The following is a 24,732-nucleotide window of genomic DNA, read 5'->3' on the forward strand; positions in this document are numbered from 1 at the left end:
TCCCAGCTTTACTCTGTTTCTTTCAAATTATTCCCTACTTAGTGCTTTGGTGAAAATGTCTGCAATTTGATCTTCTGTGCTGCAGAACTTCATGCATATCAACTCTTTCTCCACATTATCTCTCAGAAAATGATGCCTCACATCAATATGTTTGGTTCTTTTATGTTCAACTGGATTCTTTGCCATGTTGAGTGCATTAGTGTTTTCACATAGGAGGGACACACTTTCAGTGAGTAAAATCCTCCAGTTGCTGCTTAATCTATAGAAGTTGAGCGTAGCAGGATGCTGCAGCTACATATTCAGCTTCAGCTGTTGACAAGGCCACTAAATTCTGCTTCCTTGTTCCCCAAGAGATAAGACATGATCCTAAGAAGTGAGCCATTTCAGAAGTGTTTTTTCTGTCCACAAGATAACCTACATAGTCTGCATTATCATACCCAATTAGATTAAAATTGTCACATGATGGATAGTACAGCACCAGGTCCTGTGTTCCATTGAGATATCTTAGTATCCTTTTGGCAACCTTCAAGTGAGATTTCTTAGGATTTGATTGAAACCTTGCACACAGCTCCACACCAAAGATAATATCAAGTCGACTGGCAGTGAGATAGAGGAAAGACCCAATAATGCCTCTATACATTGTTTGATTCATAGGAGATCTGGTTTTATCCATGTCCAATCGAGTTGCAGTTGCAATGGGAGTGTCTATCACCTTTGATGCTTCTATGTCAAACCTCTTCAAGAGTTCCCTGATGTATTTTTGCTGACAAATGGAAGTACCCTTTGGGGACTATTTTACTTGAAGAACCAGAAAGAAGTTCAATTCCCCCATCATGCTCATTTCAAATTCACTTCTCATAAGTTTTGCAAATTCTTCACATAAACAGTCAGCTGTTGCTCCAAAAATGATATCATTAACATAAACAGAACAATGAGCAGGTTCCTTCCTCGTTTCTTTAAGAAAAGAGTATTATCAATTTTTCCGCTCTTAAAACCATTTTCTAAGAGGAATTTTGACAATCTTTCATATCAAGCTCGAGGAGCCTGCTTTAGCCTGTACAGAGTATTGTCCCATTTGAACACATATTCAGGGTGCTCGTGACACTAAACCTTGGGGGTTACTTCACATAGACTTCTTCCTTAAGGAGTCCATTCAAAAATGCACTTTTGACATCCATTTGGAACAAGGTGAATTCCATATGAGATGCAAAATCGATTAGAATTTTGATAGCTTCTATGCGAGCCACTAGAGCAAACGTTTCATCATAGTCAATCCCTTCCTCCTGATTGTAGCCTTGGACCACTAGCCTAGCCTTGTTCCTTGTGGTAATTCCACGTTCATCGAGCTTGTTTCTAAATACCCACCTAGTTCCTATGATGGTTCTATCTAGGGGTCTGGGTACCAGGTGCCACACACTGTTTCTCTCAAACTGATGCAGCTCATCTTGTATAGCTGTAATCCAATCTGCATCTTTCAAGGCCTCCTCGATGTTTTTGGATTCTATTTGAGAGAGAAAGACTGAGAAAGCAAGTGAATTTCTGGCTCTTGACCTGGTTTGAACTCCGGAACCTAGAGGAGTGATTATGTTACCTATAGGGTGAGGGCTTTGATGTCTCCAGTTGGACGTCTGAGGTTCATTCTGAGAGGAGGAAGGTATATTTGGCTGATTTTCCTCTATCCTTATCTCAGGTGCCAGTGGAGTTCCCTAAACTGCATCAATCACTCTTTCTTCAGCTTCAATGGTTGTAATTAAAGTGCTTGGTTCTGTTGATGATGAGGCGGCATTGTCTTCATTTGGCTCATTCACTTGACTCATCATATCTGCTTTTCTGTTTGTCATGTTAATGACTTCACCAGGAACAAGTAAAGGTTCTCCATCTTTATCTTCCTCAGCACTCTTCTCAAATGATGGATGAAGTTCATCCAAAATAACATGGACACTTTCTTTAACACATTGAGTCTGCTTGTTATATATCTTGTAGGCCTTGCTTTGAGAAAAGTAGCCAAGAAATATTCCTTCATCACTTTTGGAATCGAACTTACCAAGTTGATCCTTTCCATTGTTGAGAACATAGCATTTGCATCCAAATGTTCTTAGGTGAGTCAGCATGGGTTTTCTTCCATTCAACAATTCATACGGGGTCTTGTTTAGAAGTGATCTGATCATGCACCTGTTTACTAAGTACCAGGCAGTTTTGACAGCTTCAGCCCAGAAGTTCTTTGCAAGTCCATTGTCAATCAACATTGTTCTTGCCATTTCTTCCAGAGTTTTGTTCTTCCTTTCTGCTACTCCATTTTGCTGGGTAGTTCTAGGAGCTGAGAAGTTGTGAGTGATGCCATTTTCATTGCAAAATTCATCAAATTTGGCATTATCAAATTCTGTCCCATGATCTGATCTAATGCATACAACTTTAGACTCCATCTTCATCTGGATTTTCTTCACAAAGGCCACAAATACTTCAACAGTTTCATCTTTTGTTCTAAGAAATAGAGTCCATGTGAATCTGGAGTAGTCATCCACGATTATGAAAATGAATCTCTTTCCTCCTCTACTTTGCACCCTCATAGGTCCACATAGATCCACATGCAGGAGCTCAAGCTGCTTTGAGGTGCTCACATCTCGTTTTGACTTAAAGGAGGACTTTACATGTTTTCCTCTAGCACAGGCATCACAGACTTTTTGAGTTTTGAATTGTGACATAGGCAGACCATGGACCAGGTCCTTCTGAATTAGTTTGTTCAGAAGGAAAAAGCTTGCATGGCCCAGTCTTCTGTGCCATAGTTCAGCATCATCGTCAACCGCCTTCAGACAACTCAGATCACCACTTTGTAAAGATTCAAAATCAACGACATAGGTGTTCTTGTATCTTTTGGCCACCAGAACTATTTCACCTGTCACAAGGTCAGTGACTGTACATATTTTGGGCAAGAATTCCACCTTGTTTCCTTTATCACAAATTTGAGAGACATTCAGGAGACGGTACTTAAGTCCGTTGACATAGTACACATTTTCAATAGAATGAGTGAGTGACTTCCCAACTTTTCCAACTCCAAGAATGTACCCTTTTTTACCGTTGTCAAAGGATACAATCCCTCCTTGCAGGGCTTTTAGTGAAAAAAAGTCTGTGGTGTTCCCAGTCATGTGTTTCAAACATCCACTATCCATGAACCATTGTTGACCACTTCCTTTCACTATTCCCTGCACAAGAGATTAGGAGTTAGTTTTAGGAACCCAAACAAGTTTGGGTCCCTTATAGTAAGCAAGAGGATAAATAAGAGCTCTCTTAGTCCAAGCAGATAATGTGCATTTTTTGTGAGTGGAACATGGTCCCTCTTTTGTGGTCACAGTTTGAGCAGCCACTTTGTCATTTTTACTGATTGATTCTTGGCCTGGACACTTTCCTTGAAGTTCCCAGTGTTCCCACATTGGGTACGAGGCCAGTTATCAGATTCAGTGGCACTCTTCCCATGAGGGTTGTAAGGAGTTTTCTCCCTTTGGAGCCTTATTCCCTTCTTTTCACTATCATTAGTGAGCAAGGCAGTGGTAGCTTCTGAGGACTAGGTCCACTTTAGAGACCTTTCAAGATCATTCATTACTTTTTCTATATTGGCTTGGAGGAGCTCATTTTTCTCAATTTCAGCACACATCCTATATCTCAAAGCTTTCACCTCATCTTTAAGCCTAAGGTATTTCTCACTAAATATCTCATTTCCTCTTTCAGAGCTTTTAGGTTTTGACTTAGTCAATGGCTTTACTATTATTTCCCTTTGGTCTGCAGTTTCTGCCAATAGATCACTCTTTTCTTTTCTAAGAATTTTAATGGTTTTCTTTTGATCAGTAACTGCAGCAACTAAGTCTTCTCTAGTATGTTCAGATTCTTCTAGTTCTAAGAACAAGGAATCCCTATCCTCCGGAAGACTACAAAATGCAGTAATTAAAACATCAACTAAACACATGAGTTTTTTTGGAGAATAGGATTTCAGATTTTTCTGAACATCCCCGAAGTTTACCTCTTCGTTGCCATTGTCTTCATCATCATCTGATTGAGCCATCAAACCAAGTGTTGAGTCATATCCAATCTCCTCCCCTTCAACTGCCATCATATAACTATTGTCGCACCTCCTTTTTCCGCCCCCGCGAGGGTGCGTGAGAGTTTTCTCCAATTAAAGGACAGTCGAAACGGGATTTGTTTATTTGTTTCAGAGTCGCCACCTGGGAATTTTAAGGCGTCCCAAGTCACCAGTTTTAATCCCTGAATCAAGGAGAATATGACTCTGTTTGTTATTCTGCGAACCAGAAATCCTGAGTAAGGAATTATGTTAATCCGGAAGAAGGTGTTAGGCATTTCCGAAGTCCGTGGTTCTAGCACGATCGCTTAACTATTTTTATTCTTGGCTTATCTCGATTTTACATTTTTATTGCAGGATTTTATTACCGCTTCTGTTTATTGTTTACAATTATATAAACGAATTACACGTACGTATATTCGTATTATATACCTTTTATAATTGCAGAGAATCGCGCCACGCATACGTGTACACAAAAGGTTGATAATATTTTTTTATATATTTTTATTATAAAAAAAATCATACGCTCGAAGTTAGAAATAAAATTAAGAACACCGTCACCCTTGTATGATTAAACAGTGAACTGCACATCTCGGGTTATATGAAATTATTTTAACATCCTTGGAGAAATCCCTTTTATTAAATATTCGCTCGAAGTTGCGCGAACGCATAATCCGAATTTGCTTTTAAAAATATAATCAGGTTATGCGAACGCATCCCTAATCGCGCAAAATATTCGTAATGGTATTATGGATTTTCCACAAATTGTTTATTATATTCATACATTTTTATGTGAAAATCATGAGAAATTCCCATTTTTGAGATACCCTTAAATTCTTTGAAAAGAATTCACAATTTATTAAATGTTGTCCGCTGATTATATTTTTCGCGTATTAATTACATTCCTCCAAGCTATTCGAATTTAAAGATAAGAATAAACATATGATTAACACTACTTTTTAGTAAGTACAACATATGTATACTAAAAATGTGAATAGCATATGAAACTAAAAAAATTCAATTCTTGAAAGGAAATGATATTTTCGAAGAATTCTCATTATTCTTTTTGCAACGAATGCTATTTTTGCACTCTTAAAATTGTTACCCGTTATAACTCTAATCTACTTCTTCATCGCTTGTTCTTAATCTGATATGCATGATTATTTTAGTTAATTCTGCTTATGATTGAGTTTGGGATATACATAATCGAAACGATTTCTATTCTCAACCTATACGAACTGTTGGAAAACACTAACTTTCGCATTGTAAAATTCCTAGGCCTTTTGTTATTAAGAAAAAGAACAAATCTACCTGTTGACTTAATAAAATGATATTGCATACAACATTATTCTCCATATTTTGACATTGTGAACATAGCGGATTTTACTAATGCAACTTTCAACTATTGATTGTAAACATAACCATTGTTATGCCATAATATAGCAAAATGCAACCAACATCACCTAGATTTAAACAACAACTAACTAACTAACAAAATAAACCAATAATGTATTTTTTCCTTGATATTTCCATATTATGCTGTACCTAACTAACAATACCATAAAGTTTAAATAATGGCCAATTTTATGCCATGTTCCTTATTTTGACAGTTCAAATATAACTAAACTAATGAGATTTCGGAATTGATAACATTATTACAAAGCTTTTATACGAATTTCAAAATAAGACAATTAACTTATAGCCATCGAGTCGAACTCACTTCTGGTTAACCAACATGAAACAAAGCTGAAATTTAAACTAATGAGCTTAAACGAATAGAAGACAGTATTACAATTCAAACTTCATTTATTTGTCATGTTGAAGCTCTTCACAACATGAGTTTAAAAGATATGTACCTGGAAATGAAGGTAGAAGGAGTAAATTTCAGCAATAATAGCAGCAACAAAACACCGGTAGAATATACCAATAACACAGCAAGTCTGAACAAGACCCATTAACCCAGATGAATAGTGACAGAAACTTGAGAAAAATTTCAGATTTGAACCGAACAATATTCACAAGCAAACAACGGACAAATTCTAGAAAAATAACATTTCAGATTTCAGTTTCTTTCCTCTATCTGTTTCAGATTCCTATTTCTGATTTTTCTGTTTCTGCTTTTGTATCTGTTTCAGATTGTGTGTGTGTGTGTGAATGTTCTCTTTTCTATTTCTTTTTCTGTTTTCTTCCTCTCTTTCCTTTTCTTTAAAAAAAATCTGAGATCTTTTCTTTTCTTCAAAATCTCAGTCCTTAAAATCTGAGTTCTTAAAATCTGTCCTGCTTCCTGTATTTATACAGGTCTGCCCCTTTCTTTTTAAGTGCTGCCTGGACCCCCCTTTTATTATCTAAGGCAGATTTTCCCTTAAAATCTGCCACTGAACTGCTTTTTCTTATTCAAACAGCACTAAGGATACCTTTACTTTATTTTCAGCCCCTCCACTTCCTTTGGTTTCCTATTATCCTATTAGATTAACAGCCAGTAACATTCAACTTCCAGCACACTAGAACTAACACTGTTTTTTACTGTTTCATTCCCAGAAATGCCCCAGAAATCCTACTGTAATTACTGTTATTACTGCCTTTAAACTAAAATTCAGAATCTGATACAAAACAGATTTTAAAATCTGTCCAGGCTTAATTATCCTTCTGATTTAAACAGCTAGAATCAATCCCAATCAACTTCCTAACACAGTTGTATCTATCCAACATTTGTAAACTTGAATTCAAACTTAACATCACAATAACATTACACTAAATTCAGCACAATAATTCAAACTGAACTTCAACTTTGAACTAAAATCAAATAAACACAGGAGCATTGTCAATATACTGACAATGCCCTGAAACTTAATGTTCAGGAAACAATATATACACAACATTTATTTTGACAGACTCATCGAAATATAAGCAAAGGTGATTAAACTGACGAGTATTAATTAAACTGATTATCTACAACATTTGTCAACAAACAGTCTATAAAAATAGAAACAGATTGTTTCAATCAGTATTATCATAAACGAGAATTCATAATATAACTAATCGACGAACTTAATCGAGTCGATTACACTCATTGTAAATAATCATACTGACAGAAACAATGGTATAATTAGGATCAAATAGACGGGTATAAGACAGAATCACAGAATTGACTAGAAAAATATGAAAAATTACAAAGACTAATGAAACAAACATAAAATACACGTAGAATACACAAAAGAAATAGAAAAAATACCTCTGAATCTTCAAATTTATTCAGACACAGATTCAACTTGGATTTGGACATTTTTGAGACTGAACAGACTTTATTCGAAGTATTCTCAGTTGAGAATACCTCGATTAAAGTCTCTTAGACCTCAATCCTTCACTCAAATCGGAAAAATTCCATGATTGGAAAATTTTTAGGGTTTCAAATTTTTGGATCTTAAATCCGAACACTTCTGGGAAGATTCGAAGGGAACCAAAGATGACACAAGGGTGAGGGAGGCCTATGGGTCATTTGGTGTTAGTTTGGAACGAATCTGAGTGAGTTCATGTTTGGTTCGAACCTTCAAAAGAAGATTCGAAGAACTCTGAGGTGATTCGAACCAAACCAACACCAGATCCATAGCTAGAGTAGTTAGGGGAAGCTACGGTGTTAATTTGGGGACCATCGGAGGTAGTTGAGTTTGGATCTGAGTTTGGCTCGAATCTTCAAATGAAGATTCGAGAACCTTCAGGAGGATTCGAGCCAAGTGGATAACATATTTGGATAGAGGATGGTCAGGGGGTTCTGGGGTGTTAAGGTGGTGACCGGCAGCGTTGTTGCCGCCGGGTTTCAGGCGAGGGGAAGTTAGGGCGGCTAGGGTTAGAGTGTGTTTGAAGACGATGATGAACAGGAGAGAAAAGGGGGGTGTTCAGTTAGGGGGGCCGGGGTAAGGATTTGGGTTTATATAGGGGTGGGGTGGATTGATAATGATCGTTAGATCAAGCAGAATGGATGGCTAGGATCTATTCACTTAACCAAACGATGTCGTTTGGTTTAAGTTGGGGGATGGGTTGAACCGGGGCAGTGGGTCGGGTAAGGATCACGGGTTAGGGTGATGAGATCTCAGCCGTTGGATGGATTTAATCCAACGGCCCTTGATGAAGGATGATGAAACGTCGTCGTTTTAGTTTGTTTGAATTGGACCGGACATGGGGTTGTTTGGACTGGGCTGTGGGATTTATTTTGTTTGGGCCTGGATTTAGGTCCAGGTCCGATTTTTACTTTTACAAATTATTTTTTTTTATTTTCTAATTTTATTCTTAATTATTAAAATCTTAATTAAAATTATAAAAACAAAATTACCCTTACAAAGATATTAATTACCTTTTTAACAACTATTAACACATAGACAAAACATCAATCACACAGTGGAACATTTAAAATAGAATAAATGCATATTTTTGTGATTTTATTTAAATTAACTTAATTAAATGCATACTTAAACCTAGATATGCATGAAACATGTATTTTTATTTTAATTTTTGTTTAATTATAACAAAGCAAAAATTTTACGGACAAAACACAAACAATTAATAAACGCAACACAAATTCTAAAATTGCACACTAAAAGAAATTAGTTTTATTTTTGATTTATTTGGGAGTAGTTTTCGTGAGGCAAAAATCACGTGCTCACAGCTGCCCCTCTTTGTGCGGAAACTCGAAGAGTTTTCGTGCAAAGATAAAGTGAGCGGATACGAGCGATTTTTGCCCGTTCAAATACTCCGTGGAAGCATTTTTTGAAAGATTTGACCGAACCTCTGCTTCAAAGGTTTCCTACATATCCTTGGCTATAAAGGAATCAGGTCAATGTAGTTCGGGAAGTTTTGGGTAGCTAGGACTACCATGGGACTATGATGCTACTGCTGTTTCGTGCTGTTTTTACTGCTTGCTGACCTCCTTATTATACCTTGCTTCAAAGGTAATACAAAAAGCTAAACTAGACTATGATACATGAATTATAAAATCTTATCTAGATCATGCCCTTGCGTTTCTTGTTGTCTTGATATCTTGGTGACTCTTGGGCATTTGGCTTATTCCGCATTCCCTTTCATTGTGTCCCGTATTTTCTTTCTCTGTTTGGGACTCTTGTTGTTTCCTGCTGGGGACTTTGTTGGACTCTTCTGCTCTATTAACTCTAAGTGTGCTCCATTCTCATACGAGCGGGCTTTTGATTTCAATACTTCAATTATATTCACTTGTTCTCCAGGTGGGCGCCTGACTTCTGTTGCTTCAATTCTTCATCCTCATTCTCCAGGCGGACGCCTGACTTCTTCTTCAATTCTTCATCCTCATTCTCCAGGTGGACGCCTGACTTCTTCTTTAATTCTTCATCCTCATTCTCCAGGTGGACGCCTGATTTCTTCTTTAATTCTTCATCCTCATTCTCCAGGTGGACGCCTGATTTCTTCTTTAATTCTTCATCCTCATTCTCCAGGTGGACGCCTGACTTCTTCTTAAATTCTTCATCCTCATTCTCCAGGTGGACGCCTGATTTCTTCTTTAATTTTTCATCCTCATTCTCCAGGTGGACGCCTGATTTCTTCTTTAATTCTTCATCCTCATTCTCCAGGTGGACGCCTGACTTCTTCTTAAATTCTTCATCCTCATTCTCCAGATGGACGCCTGATTTCTTCTTTAATTCTTCATCCTCATTCTCCAGGTGGACGCCTGATTTCTTCAATATTTTTCATCCTCATTCTCCAGGTGGACGCCTGATTTCTTCTTAAATTTTTCATCCTCATTCTCCAGGTGGACGCCTGACTTCTTCTTAAATTCTTCATCCTCATTCTCCAGGTGGACGCCTGATTTCTTTTTTAATTTTTCATCCTCATTCTCCAGGTGGACGCCTGATTTCTTTTTTAATTTTTTTCTTTTTTAATTTTTCATCCTCATTCTCCAGGTGGACGCCTGATTTCTTCTTAAATTTTTCATCCTCATTCTCCAGGTGGACGCCTGACTTCTTCTTAAATTCTTCATCCTCATTCTCCAGGTGGACGCCTGATTTCTTTTTTAATTTTTCATCCTCATTCTCCAGGTGGACGCCTGATTTCTTCTTAAATTTTTCATCCTCATTCTCCAGGTGGACGCCTGACTTCTTCTTAAATTCTTCATCCTCATTCTCCAGGTGGACGCCTGATTTCTTTTTAATTTTTCATCCTCATTCTCCAGGTGGACGCCTGATTTCTTCAATAATTTTTTACCGGGTGTTTCCTGACACAAATGTTGTTTTTGCCCCTGTTTTAAATCAAAGAAAACTTCGTTAGTTTAAAGAAGGGTGGTTAACTGGGGCATTCTTGCCGATGGTGGGGCTTCTCTTCGTCTTGTTTTATTGCCTTGGAATGGTTGAAAAGACTGTTTTGTCCTTGTAATTGATCCTTGACTATAGGATCACCAACTGTTGTTTTTACTTCAAACCCTTTTAATCGTAATCATATGTCTCTCCTGACATTGCTGATCCACTTTTGATTCCACTTTTCTTCCACCCATATCTTATTTTTTATCCTATTACCTCTGCCCATCATGGCCGTATTTCTGTCCTATGCAACCCTGAATTTTGGTAGTATACCTTGACATTCCTTCTTATTTGTTTGGAATAAAACTCATCTCAAAAGGTTTTAGAAGTAAGATTATTAGTGACGAAAACATGACGATTTCGAAAATCTAGAATAAAAAGAAAAATCCAAATTTGGATGACTGTGGGAGAAAAAATAAAGGACTTATCTGATTGGAGTTACTGGCACCAATGATCATGGTATGCATTTTGGATTAATCAACCCAGTCTTTTTAACCAACCTCTTTCCAATTGTTTCATTTTGTTTTTCCCAAATTTTCACAACCCAATTTGGGTCGCTGTATCTAAAAGAGTTTTCACCGGCAAACCTTCATCATTTGTTTATTTCTTCATTCCTTTTCGCCTTATGGTGCCTGCGAAGGTTTTCACCAATAAGACTCTCTCATTTACTTTCTCTCAACTTTCGTCGTTTCATGGTGCCCATGTGGGTTTTCACCTATAAAACTCTCTCATTTTTACTTTCTTTTCCTGTTTGGACCAGAGTGTTATGAACCATCTTCATTTGCTCGACTCGGCATTTTTCTAAGATTGGTCGAAAAGGTCTTTTTGGTATGGGGTTGGAATGAAAAGGTATCAAAAGTTTAACAGTTTTGATATGGGTTTAAAATTACAACTCTTGGAATCTTTTTCTTATTTACAATTCCTGCCCCAGTTTCCTGATTTGGGTCTCTTGATGTTTCTTTTTGTGCACATTATGCATATTGTGCACCCTATGACCGAGCCGTGAGGCGCCTACGTATCCTTCTTTGAGGAATCAGGTCAAACGTAGTTCACTACAATAATAGTGATTTTTTTTTACACATATTTGATTTTTGATTTCCATTGATTCCAAGAGAGGGTAGGAAAGAATCCAATGTGGCTCAAAGGGGAAGCAAAGGGTATAGTGTTTGGATAACAGAATAAATTGCCTTTGTAATTCCAATCTTTGAAATAATGCCGAATAAAAACATTTAAAAAGTTATGCATAATATCTCTTTACCGCATCAGAATTGATAGCCATGTCTATGCATTTTCCTTCGATATCTGTTAAACATAGTGCACCATTCGATAATACTCTGGTCACAATGAATGGTCCTTGCCAATTCGGGGCAAATTTGCCTTTTGCCTCAACCTGATGTGGAAGAATACGTTTCAGCACATGTTGACCCACTTCAAACTTCCAGGGACGCACCTTTTTGTTGTATTCTCTTGCTATTCTTCTTTGATACAATTGGCCATGACATACTGCGGCCAATCATTTTTCATCAATCAAGTTTAACTGTTCCAGACGGGTTTTGACCCATTCATCATCATCAATCTTTGCTTCGGCGATGATCCGAATGGAAGGAATTTCAACTTCTGCAGGAATTACTGCCTCAGTGCCATATACCAACAAATAAGGAGTTGCTCCTACTGATGTGCGAACAGTAGTGCGATATCCCAACAACGCAAATGGTAGTTTTTCGTGCCATTGTCTTGAACCTTCTACCATTTTCCGAAGTATTTTCTTTATGTTTTTGTTGGCTGCCTCGACTTCTCCATTCGCCTTGGGCCGATATGGGGTAGAGTTGCGATGTGTAATATTAAACTGTTGACATACTTCCCTCATTAAGTTACTGTTAAGACTATCACCGTTATCTGTGATGATCACCTTTGGGATTCCGAATCGACATATGATATTTGAGTGAACAAAATCGACCACAGCTTTCTTGGTCACTGATTTGAATATTTTGGCCTCAACCCATTTGGTAAAATAATCAATGGCTACCAGAATGAACCTATGCCCATTGGATGTTGCCGGCTCAATTGGTCCAATCACATCCATGCTCCAAGCGACGAAGGGCCATGGTGCTGACATTGTGTGCAACTCGGATGGTGGAGAATGAATCAAATCTCCGTGTATCTGGCATTGATGACACTTGCGCACAAAACTTATACAATCTCGTTCCATGGTAAGCCAATAGTAACCAGCTCGGAGGATTTTCTTTGCCAACACATATCCGCTCATGTGGGGTCCACAAACTGCCGAATGTACTTCCGACATGACAACCGTAGCTTGTCGGGCGTCTATGCATCTTAATAATCCAAGGTCTAGTATTCTTTTATACAAAACTCCTCCGCTCAAGAAGAATCCATTTGCCAATCGCCTAATGGTTCTATTTTGATCCCCTATGGCTTGTGCTGGATATATCCCCATCCTGATATACTCCTTGATGTCGTGGAACCACGGTTCACCGTCAAATTCCTCTTCAACCATATTGCAATAAGCGTGCTGATCGTGGACTTGAATATGTATCGGATCTACATAAGCTTTATCCGGATGGTGCAACATTGATGCCAGGGTAGCCAATGCATCGGCAACCTCATTATAGATCCTTGGAATATGTCAGAACTTCACTGATTGAAAACACTGACAAAAATCATGTAGACATTGTCGGTATGGTATGAGCTTCAAGTCTCGGGTTTCCCATTCTCCTTGAATTTGATGTACCAGAAGATCTGAATCTCCCATGACTAAGATTTCCTGGATACCCATGTCTGCGGCTAGCCTTAACCCCAAAATACAAGCTTCATATTCAGCCATATTATTGGTGCAATAAAATCGTAGTTAAGTCGTAACATGGTAGTGATGCCTTGTTTCAGAAATGATTACAGCTCCTATCCCGACTCCTTTCATGTTAGCAGCCCCATCAAAGAAAAGTTTCCAGCCAGGTTTTTCAATTTGCTCCATCTCATCGATATGCATTATTTCTTCATCGGGAAAATAGGTTTTCAATGGCTCGTACTCCTCATCGACCGGGTTTTCGGCTAAATGATCGGCCAGTGCTTGGGCTTTCATTGCGGTTCTAGTCACATAGATGATGTCAAATTCTGTGAGCAATATCTGCCACTTTGCAAGTCTTCCCGTTGGCATAGGCTTTTGAAAAATATATTTCAACGGATCAAAACGCAAAATGAGGTAAGTAGTGTAGGACGACAAATAATGTTTCAACTTCTGAGCTACCCATGTTAGGGCGCAACATGTCTTTTCCAGATGAGTATACTTAACCTCATAAGCTATGAATTTCATGCTAAGGTAGTAGATGGCCTGTTCTTTTCTGTCGGTGAGGTCATGTTGCCCCAACACACAACCAAATGAATTTTCCAAGACTGTCAAGTAAAGAATCAGAGGTCTTCCTGGCTCTGGCGGGACCAACACGGGTGGGTTTGACAAGTACCCTTTTATCTTATCAAACGCTTCTTGACACTCATCGGTCCATTTGACCGCAGCATCCTTTTTCAACAATTTGAAAATAGGCTCACAGGTTGTTGTGAGCTGAGCAATAAACCTGCTGATGTAATTTAACCTTCCCAACAAACTCATTACTTCAGTTTTGTTCCTTGGAGGTGGCAATTCTTGGATGGCTTTGATTTTTGATGGGTCTAGCTCGATGCCTCGCCGACTGACTATGAATCCCAGCAACTTTCCAGATGGAACTCCAAATGCGCATTTGGCAGGGTTAAGTTTGAGGTTGTACCTGCGAAGTCTTAAGAAGAATTTCCTCAAATCCCCAACGTGGTCGGCCTGATGCTTTGATTTTATGATCACATCGTCCACGTATACCTCAATCTCCTTGTGTATCATATCATGAAACACTGTGGTCATCGCTCTCATGTAGGTTGCTCCGGCATTCTTCAAACCGAATGGCATTACCCGGTCGCAATAAGTTCCCCATGGTGTGATGAATGCTGTCTTTTCTGCATCTTCTTCATCCATTAGAATTTGATGATACCCGGCATAACAATCCACGAAAGACCCTATATCATGCTTGACACAATTATCGATCAAAATATGGATATTGGGTAATGGGAAATTATCCTTCGGACTTGCTTTGTTGAGATTGCGGTAGTCGACGCATACTCTGATCTTGCCGTCTTTCTTTGGCACAGGAATGATATTAGCTAACCAAACAGGATATCGAGTGACTCGAATGACCTTTGCTTCCAACTGTTTGGTGATTTCTTCCTTAATTCTCATACTCATATCAGGCTTGAACTTTCTCAACTTTTGTTTGACAGGAGGCACCGTTGGATCAGTGGGCAATTTGTGAACCACTAAGTCAGTGCTCAAACCTGGCATGTCGTCATACGACCATGCAAAAACATCTTTGAATTCTATGAGTATTTTAATTAACTCTTCCCGTATCTTTGGTTCAAGGTGGACACTTATTTTAGTCTCTTGGATGTTATCCGTGTCCCCTATATTGATGTCTTCGGTATCACCCAAGTTAGGTTTGGTTTTTTCTTCAAAATGAATTAACTCTTTACTAATCTCTTCGAAAGCCTCATCCTCATCATATTCTGATTCATAATCACAATATATTTCTTGAATTATTATTTCGGAACCAGATTGATTTTTAAGACTGGGCTGAGGATTCCTCATGCATGCCATATCACTAGAGCCAGCGTAAAAAGAACTGTACAGGAAAGAAGAAAAAGAAAAGAAAACTATCAGGAATGATAATAAAAAGGAAACTGCTTTTTATTGGATGATGAAAGATAACAAGGTTTGCACACTTCAAACAAACTGTAAGATAGACATTGGGGTTACAACCCTGAAGTAACCCAAACAAACTGAAGGAAAATCAAAATAAACTACCAAGACCCCTTTCGAACGGGGAGAGGAGTGGTTTTCCAATTATTGAGCCTTGTCTCTGGCCTGACGAATTGCACTTCTGTGTTGCTAGAACTTTCACTGCTTTCCACCATATTCACATCGTCGAACAATTTCTCGAATCTTTCAATTAATTCCTCCTCAGGCTTTACCAAGGATTTAGGAATTGTTCTTATCGGGCGATTTTTAGCACCGATCTTGACAAAAGACTTTGATAGATGTGGGACTGGTTTTGGAAGAACCCATGCCTTTTGTTTCAGCTTTCTGGCCTTTCTCACGTCTGTGACTGTGGGTATGAATCCCAAACCAAATTTCCCCAGTTCTCGGGGAGAGATACTGGTTGTATAATTCCTTGCAAAGATGAGCCCAAACCCTTGCCGGGTATAAAACCATTTTTTAACATTTCATAGGCTACCATGACTGATGCAGAGGTTATCTTTGGATTCAGAATGTACTTCCCCTCTGGAATTTTCTCTACCGACACTGTATCGGACACTTGGTATACCTATGGTCCCTGGTCATTTTCTATCCCCTCGACCGGTACACTGGCACTGCTGTGAGCATTTAAACTTTCTTCCCCATGCACAACTATTTCTTGATGATCCCATTCAAACTTGACTGCCTGGTGTAGTGTTGACGGGACTGCTTTAGCAGCATGGATCCATGGTCGACCCAACAACAAATTATAAGAAATAGTTATGTCCAGTACTTGAAACTCCATCGTGAATTCAACTGGCCCTATTGTCAGTTCCAACACTATGTCGCCAAATGAATCTCTGCTTCCACCGTCAAACCCCCGTACGCAAATGCTATTCTTCTGGATCCTCTCTTCTTTGATTTTCAATTTGCTTAAAGTGGAGAGAGGGCAGATGTTTGCACTTGACCCGTTGTCAACTAATACCCGGGTTACTACGGAGTTTTCACATTTCACGGTGAGGTAAAGAGTTCTGTTGTGCTCAGTCCCTTCCACAGGCAATTCATCATCAGAAAATGTAATTCTGTTCGCCTCAAAGATTCTGTTGGCTATTCTTCCCAAATGATTTACAGAGATTTATCGGGAACGTGAGCCTCATTCAGGATTTTCATCAAAGCCAGACGGTGCTCCTCTGAATGGATCAGTAATGACAATAATGAAATTTGAGCGGGCGTCTTCTTTAGTTGATCCACAACAGAATAATCATGGAGCTTCATTTTTCTTAAAAACTCTTCCGCTTCTTCTTCCGTCACAGCTCTCTTTATTGCTGTTGGATTATTTTTAGTTTTTCTTAACTCTTCGGGAGTAAAACATCTTCCCGAATGAGTCAAGCCTTGCACCTCACAGACTTCTTCTTGACTTCTTTTCCCTTGTACATTACAGTCACCCGTTCATAGTTCCATGGAATGGCCTTATTGTTGATCACTGGTAGTTGGGTTACAGGTTTGATAATAACCCGATCTATACGGGCTCCTTCCACGACTACAATGGGTTTGCTGGCAACCCCTGGTACTATTACTTTCGACCTTTCTTGCTTTGTGGCAACTTTGCTCGAAGATCCCTTCTCGACTACCACAGATGGTTCATCACCATTTCTGTTTTGCTTAGGTACCGACTTCTCCTCTGTTAACTGCTTATCTGGATTGGCTTCATGAGACCTGATCATCATGACAGTTTGTGACAGCTTCTTTGTCTCCCCATCAGCTTGTACGATTTCTATCATATTGGCCTCCTGATGAGCTGGCATTGGATTTCTATTGATATTGGGAGCTTCAGGGGTTTGAACCTCGATTTTATTGGTATCAATCATCTCCTGTATTGCATTTTTTAAATGCCAGCATTTTTCCGTATCATGGCCTGGTGTACCGGAACAATACTCATAGCTAATGGTGTAGTCCAGATTCTTTGGAGGAGGATTAGGTAGCTTGGATTGTATTGGTCTTAGCATGTCCAGCTGTCTTAGCCTGTGGAACAGACTGGTGTATAACTCTCCCAATGGAGTGTAGGTTTTCTTTTTCTATTCCTTTTCTCCCCTGAATGCTGGCCTAGGCCTGAAACCTGGTCCGGGATAGGCTCGTGGGTAAGTACTTGGTATGACAGGAGCACGCCAGTTAGCGTGTGCCGGTGGATGATTGTATGCTTGTGTATGGTTGATGGAAAAATGAGGTTCCGAAGGATGATAGTAGTGTTGAGATGAATTGTGGTGGTGAGTTGATTGGTGAGGTCGATGTTGATTATAGTAAGGAGGTGAACCTCTCGATCCCAACCAAGTTCCTGAATCAACTACCGCTGCTTCTTCCCTTTTCTTTCTTTCGATTCCTCCTACCCCGCCTTGAATAGCTTGAGTAGTCACTTTGATGGCCGAATAGCTCATGATTTTATTTGTCTTGAGGCCTTCTTCCACCATACCTCCCATCTTTACTACTTCGTTGAATGATTTACCTACCGCTGAAACCAAATGGGCATAGTAAGTTGGTTCCAAGGCTTGGAGGAAGTAGTCTACCATTTCACTCTCCTTCATAGGAGGATCCACTCTTGCTGCCTGTTCTCTCCATCGGAAGTCGTACTCTCTGAAACTTTCATTGTGTTTTTTCTCAAATTTTGTCAAAGATAGTCGATCTGGGATGATTTCCAGATTGTATTGGAAATGGTATGCAAATGCCTGTGCTAGGTCATCCCAGGTGTACCATCTCCCATGGTCCTGGCGTGTATACCATTCCAAAGCTGATCCGCTTAAACTTTGACTGAAGTAAGCCATCAATAATTCGTCTTTTCCCCCAGCTCCTCGCATCTTGCTACAGAAACCCCTTAAGTGGGCTACTGGGTCGCCGTGCCCATTGTATAGGTCAAATTTGGGCAACTTGAAGCCAACTGGCAATTGCACATTTGGGAATAAGCATAAATCTTTGTAGGCCACACTGACCTGTCCTCCTAACCCTCGCATGTCTCGGAACGATTGTTCTAGGCTTTTAACCTTTCTGGACATCTCTTCTTGTTCAGCATTTTTGACGGGTTTGTCGCTTTCGGTTGGGAGGTCAAAACGTGGAATAGTTGAATGGATTTCGGAGGCCTTGAAGGTGGGCTCCGGGGGGTAGTATTGATTGTTCTGGGCCTGGAATATGGGCTCACTAGGAGATTTGTGGAATGTAGCCAGGGGAGGTGCTACGAAAACTGGAGTCACTAGTGGAGGAAAGTATGGAACTGGTTTAGGAGGGGGAGACTGCGGTGTCTGAGAGGTGGTGCCTCGGTAATGTTGGTAGATGGGGAAATTTGGGGATAATTCAGTGGTAAGATTATCCTGAGTTTGGGCCATTGATGGAGCAGGGTTAGTTGGGTAAGATGGGGGTGACTGCCCTGTAGACCAGGCCTGGTACATTTCAGCCATTTGTTGCTTGAGTTTAAACATCTCTTCTTTCATTTTTCCGACATCCATCTCCTCTAGCTCAATACATGTGTCAACATCTGGGATAGACATACTTTCGGGTATTGGTCCTTTTGATTTCGTGTGATAATGATAATATGTCAGTATACTCTTTAGAGAAACTAACTGCTTGTATTCTGGAAATGAACAAACTTGTTAGTTTTGAGAGTTTAACACATATATAATTACACGTTGAGATGCAATGCTCCTAGACAAATAACCCATTTCTATTATGCATTTGCTCGGTTGCTTGTATTGTCCCAGCTTTCTTGAAATTTTTATTGTTATTTTATTTTATTTTTTATATATCCTTTTTTTTGTGGTGGTCGAATCTTATAGAGATTGCCTACGTATCATTCCCCCGCATGAATCAGACCTTGCGTAGTTCGGACCGTAAGGCAAACACTTTTATTCATTATACAAAGATGGAACAGATATTACATTTGAAAACCTTATAAGAAAATGGTTTGAAACACACACATTTAAATCAAAATAAAAGATACAACTCTTAACATCTCACAACATGCCCCCCCCCCTTCCTCTTTTGTTGTCAATCATTGGATTATCTGTTCAATGTGGGGCTTGACCTGGATGACCTCCCAGCGTACGATACATCCTTTCCAACTCCATTGCTAGATGACGGGCAAAAATGGGTGCATGCTCTGTAAACCTTTCATAATCCATTCCTTGGCAGTTTACATAACTTTGAGAGGTGTAGACCGCCGGGTCATGGATTTGTGCCCTGAAATCTTGGAGACGTTGGTCTTGGTTCTGCAATTGCTGCTGGCGAGTGGTGGCTATATCTCTGACACGGTCTTCACGATCTAGAGCTGACTCTAATAGAGCTCGGAGTCTGGCCTGCTCTAATCTTGCCTGCGCTCTTTCTCTGTCGATGTCCGCTTGTTGATGTTCTCTGTTGTATCTTCTTGCCTCTTCTAGTTGTGCACGAAGTTGGTCTTCTGATCGTATCCAATGGTCTTTTTCCTTCTTGAATTGTGCCCTGTCTTCTTCGGATTGCCTTACTTGGCGTTCCTTATTAGATCTGGCTTCTTCGTTTAATTGTTGGATTCTTTCTTTTGCTTTGCTCAACTCCCTTTCATTTTTAGCAAGAATGGAATCATAATCTTGCATTCTTTCAAAAAGATTGGCGATGGTTTTTTGATCCTTCCAACTCCTCATTGGTGTTTCAGAAGCCTTTTTCATTTTTTGAAATCGAGCATGAAGATTTTCCTTCTCATAAGCTAAACTCTTCTTTTCGCCTTCGGCTTCTTGTGCTTGTAAATCCTTCTCCAGACTGAGGCTCCTCAGATTTTCCTTTAGGGCATGGATAGTTGCTTTGTACCCTTTTTCCTTTTCTCCCCAAATCAACCGCTCTTGGATTTTATCATTAAAGTTTTGAACATGGGGTCTTTTTGTTGGCCTACTTAGCTCGGTTTCTGGTACATCATCCACGCGAGACCGTTTCTCAAACCACCTTGCATACCCAGGATTTATTTCACCCCTTGTAGTGTCTGGGACTTGAGTATCACTTTTCAAGTATCGACATCCATTCCACATCTGCTGAATTAGAGCCTCGGGAATAGTGGCTTCAGGGTGTAATTCGATTACTTGCATACTCAAATCTTCATCATCAGGAACTACTTGGTATCTCCCTAGTTGTCTTAGAACTCTTAGTGGCGCATATGGCTGGATGCTTCTCAATCCCAATAATAGCAAATAACTATTTGAGGTTGACATGTGTATCACTTCCCTCATCGGGAGCCATCCCAAAGTCCACTCAATTTGATTTGACGTTAAAGCCCTTAGATGAGATACCCATGCTTATATCCCTTCTGGGGACTTATAATCTTTCATTCTCTCCTCATAACTCTCGATGAAATTATCATTGCTTGGCCCATACTGTATGATCTTGGGCTGTTGTTGGAGATGTTCAATAACCCACATTTGCAACAAAATTTTGCATCCTTCGAAGACTTTTGCCCCTGATTTACATAAAGTCAACGCCTGATAAATGTCTGAGAGAATGATCGGGACAAGAGTGTGATTTTCCTTGGTGGTGAGGACCTGTACAACTTTTGTCGTGCAAATATCAATTGTTCGCTCTTTGTTTGGGAAGACCATGATTCCTAGAAAAGCCACCATGAAGGCGAAGCGACGGTGAATCTGCCAGGTGTCTTTGTTTTGCTTGTTAGTAAGGCCTTTCTCATGAATTTCAAATCAATCTGGCTTTCCGAACATTGAATACAAGATGTTGAAAGAACAACATCCGTTGATGACATTGCTTTTCCTGATTTGACTACTGATGTTCAGAAGACCGAAGAATCGATGTACAGAGGGAGCCTTTGTGAATATCAGGTTTTGATTTCTTAGACTTCCGTCAAAACCAGCATATCCAGCTATCTCCTCTAATGTAGGAGTAAGCTCGAAATCAGAGAAGCGAAAGACATTGTGAACAGGGTCCCAAAAAGTTACTAATGCCGCAATCAGATCATCACGTGGTTGAACTTTCATAATACCCGTGAGATTTTCCAAATGCTTGACGACCCATTTTTGACCATCTTCGCCTAATTCATACCACCACATTTGAAGCTGAAATAGAAACTCGTCTGTATTCGTGGATGGGGGGTTTTGTGTGGTGCTCATTTTGTATCTGAAATTTAATTTTAATAAAGTCAAGACTCATTTTGAAAATATACACTAAAAAAAATCATTTTCAATTTTTATTTATTAAACACTTTTTATTTCAAGATTTCAAAACTATTTTTTGCGAATTTTCTAAAAAATAACCCATTTTATTCCTCGGCTCTCAAAAATATTTTCAATTTAGCTGGTCAACAAGCAAATCCGAGGCAAATGAATGCACAGGTAGCAAGTAGGATGCATCAGGATGGTCTTTTTTATTTCGGGTTCACCTGTCCTAGACAGACCCAACCCCTGTGTTGAGTCTCCAAGGCCAAATGTACATGATGCAAATAGACGTTCCTACTAGGGATCCGGTACATGGCTGAGTTATTCTAGGTGAAAAACCTGAGGTTGATTGTTCTAAACCTGGCTTACCCAAACGGACAGTTTGAGCCGAAGCGGGGGCAACGTACCGGGAGCACGAAAGTCTACCCGGCCTAGTTACTTGTCCCAACTTCGTCTTATTTGGTATGACTTTAACAGAAAGGTGGGCCACGCGCACGTGTGCACCATAAATTCAGAAGACTCAGAAAGAAGGAGGTTTCGTAGCAATTGTATATGCATAATTCAAATAATATTAAAGCAGTAAAAATTTCATTTAGCATATTGAGCATATATCATGTAAAAATCAGAAAATAAATAAAGCCAATTATAACAGTTATTTTAAGCTCGAATTCTTAAACCCTGAACCAGTGGTTCTGGGTTCCATTGTCATCCCCAGCAGAGTCGCCAGAGCTGTCGCACCTCCTTTTTCCGCCCCCGCGAGGGTGCGTGGGAGTTTTCTCCAATTAAAGGACAGTCGAAACGGGATTTGTTTATTTGTTTCAGAGTCGCCACCTGGGAATTTTAAGGCGTCCCAAGTCACCAGTTTTAATCCCTGAATCGAGGAGAATATGACTCTGTTTGTTATTCTGCGAACCAGAAATCCTAAGTAAAGAATTCTGTTAATCCGGAAGAAGGTGTTAGGCATTTCCGAATTCCGTGGTTCTAGCACGGTCGCTTAACTGTTTTTATTCTTGGCTTATCTCGATTTTACATTTTTATTGCAGGATTTTATTACCACTTCTGTTTATTGTTTACAATTATATAAACGAATTACGCGTACGTATATTCGTATTATATACCTTTTATAATTGCAGAGAATCGCGTCACGCATACGTGTACACAAAAGGTTGATAATATTTTTTTTTATATTTTTATTATAAAAAAAATCATACGTTCGAAGTTAGAAATAAAATTAAGAACACCGTCGCCCTTGTATGATTAAACAGTGAACTGCACATCTCGGTTTATATGAAATTATTTTAACATCCTTGGAGAAATCCCTTTTATTAAATATTCGCTCGAAGTTGCGCGAACGCATAATCCGAATTTGCTTTTAAAAATATAATCAGGTTATGCGAACGCATCCCTAATCGCGCAAAATATTCGTAATGGTATTATGGATTTTCCACAAATTGTTTATTATATTCATACATTTTTATGTGAAAATCATGAGAAATTCCCATTTTTGAGATACCCTTAAATTCTTTGAAAAGAATTCACAATTTATTAAATGTTGTCCGCTGATTATATTTTTCGCGTATTAATTACATTCCTCCAAGCTATTCGAATTTAAAGATAAGAATAAACATATGATTAACACTACTTTTTAGTAAGTACAACATATGTATACTAAAAATGTGAATAGCGTATGAAACTAAAAAAATTCAATTCTTGAAAGGAAATGATATTTTCGAAGAATTCTCATTATTCTTTTTGCAACGAATGCTATTTTGGCACTCTTAAAATTGTTACCCGTTATAACTCTAATCTACTTCTTCATCGCTTGTTCTTAATCTGATATGCATGATTATTTTAGTTAATTCTGCTTATGATTGAGTTTGGGATATACATAATCGAAACGATTTCTATTCTCAACCTATACGAACTGTTGGAAAACACTAACTTTCGCATTGTAAAATTCCTAGGCCTTTTGTTATTAAGAAAAAGAACAAATCTACCTGTTGACTTAATAAAATGATATTGCATACAACATTATTCTCCATATTTTGACATTGTGAACATAGCGGATTTTACTAATGCAACTTTCAACTATTGATTGTAAACATAACCATTGTTATGCCATAATATAGCAAAATGCAACCAACATCACCTAGCTTTAAACAACAACTAACTAACTAACAAAATAAACCAATAATGTATTTTTTCCTTGATATTTTCATATTATGCTGTACCTAACTAACAATACCATAAAGTTTAAATAATGGCCAATTTTATGCCATGTTCCTTATTTTGACAGTTCAAATATAACTAAACTAATGAGATTTCGGAATTGATAACATTATTACAAAGCTTTTTTACGAATTTCAAAATAAGACAATTAACTTATAGCCATCGTGTCGAACTCACTACTGGTTAACCAACATGAAACAAAGCTGAAATTTAAACTAATGAGCTTAAACGAATAGAAGACAGTATTACAATTCAAACTTCATTTATTTGTCATGTTGAAGCTCTTCACAACATGAGTTTAAAAGATATGTACCTGGAAATGAAGGTAGAAGGAGTAAATTTCAGCAATAATAGCAGCAACAAAACACCGGTAGAATATACCAATAACAAAGCAAGTCTGAACAAGACCCGTTAACCCAGATGAATAGTGACAAAAACTTGAGAAAATTTTCAGATTTGAACCGAACAATATTCACAAGCAAACAACGGACAGATTCTAGAAAAATAACATTTCAGATTTCAGTTTCTTTCCTCTATCTGTTTCAGATTCCTATTTCTGATTTTTCTGTTTCTGCTTTTGTATCTATTTCAGATTGTGTGTGTGTGTGTGTGAATGTTCTCTTTTCTATTTCTTTTTCTGTTTTCTTCCTCTCTTTCCTTTTCTTTAAAAAAATCTGAGTTCTTTTCTTTTCTTCAAAATCTCAGTCCTTAAAATCTGAGTTCTTAAAATCTGTCCTGCTTCCTGTATTTATACAGGTCTGCCCCTTTCTTTTTAAGTGCTGCCTGGACCCCCCTTTTGTTATCTAAGGCAGATTTTCCCTTAAAATCTGCCACTGAACTGCTTTTTCTTATTCAAACAGCACTAAGGATACCTTTACTTTATTTTCAGCCCCTCCACTTCCTTTGGTTTCCTATTATCCTATTAGATTAACAGCCACTAACATTCCACTTCCAGGACACTAGCACTAACACTGTTTTTTACTGTTTCATTCCCAGAAATGCCCCAGAAATCCTACTGTAATTACTGTTATTACTGCCTTTAAACTAAAATTCAGAATCTGATACAAAACAGATTTTAAAATCTGTCCAGGCTTAATTATCCTTCTGATTTAAACAGCTAGA

At 38.7% G+C, this 24,732-nt stretch overlaps 1 protein-coding gene across 1 annotated transcript; it reads right to left on the bottom strand.

The window, feature by feature from the left end:
* Window positions 1-259: 259 nt before the first annotated feature.
* LOC142182621 (secreted RxLR effector protein 161-like) lies at window positions 260-673 on the bottom strand. Its single transcript, XM_075256826.1, has one exon. It carries the CDS (start codon window positions 671-673, stop codon window positions 260-262), a length of 414 nt encoding a protein of 137 aa, XP_075112927.1.
* Between the last annotated feature and the right edge of the window lie 24,059 nt (window positions 674-24,732).

This window comes from Nicotiana tabacum, chromosome 7 (genome assembly GCF_000715075.1).
Source record: "Nicotiana tabacum cultivar K326 chromosome 7, ASM71507v2, whole genome shotgun sequence".
NCBI lineage: Eukaryota > Viridiplantae > Streptophyta > Magnoliopsida > Solanales > Solanaceae > Nicotiana > Nicotiana tabacum.

What these genes read in the sequence shown, in the direction of transcription:
- LOC142182621 (XM_075256826.1), bottom strand. Translation starts at nt 673, where the DNA reads ATGGATAAAACCAGATCTCCTATGAATCAAACAATGTATAGAGGCATT.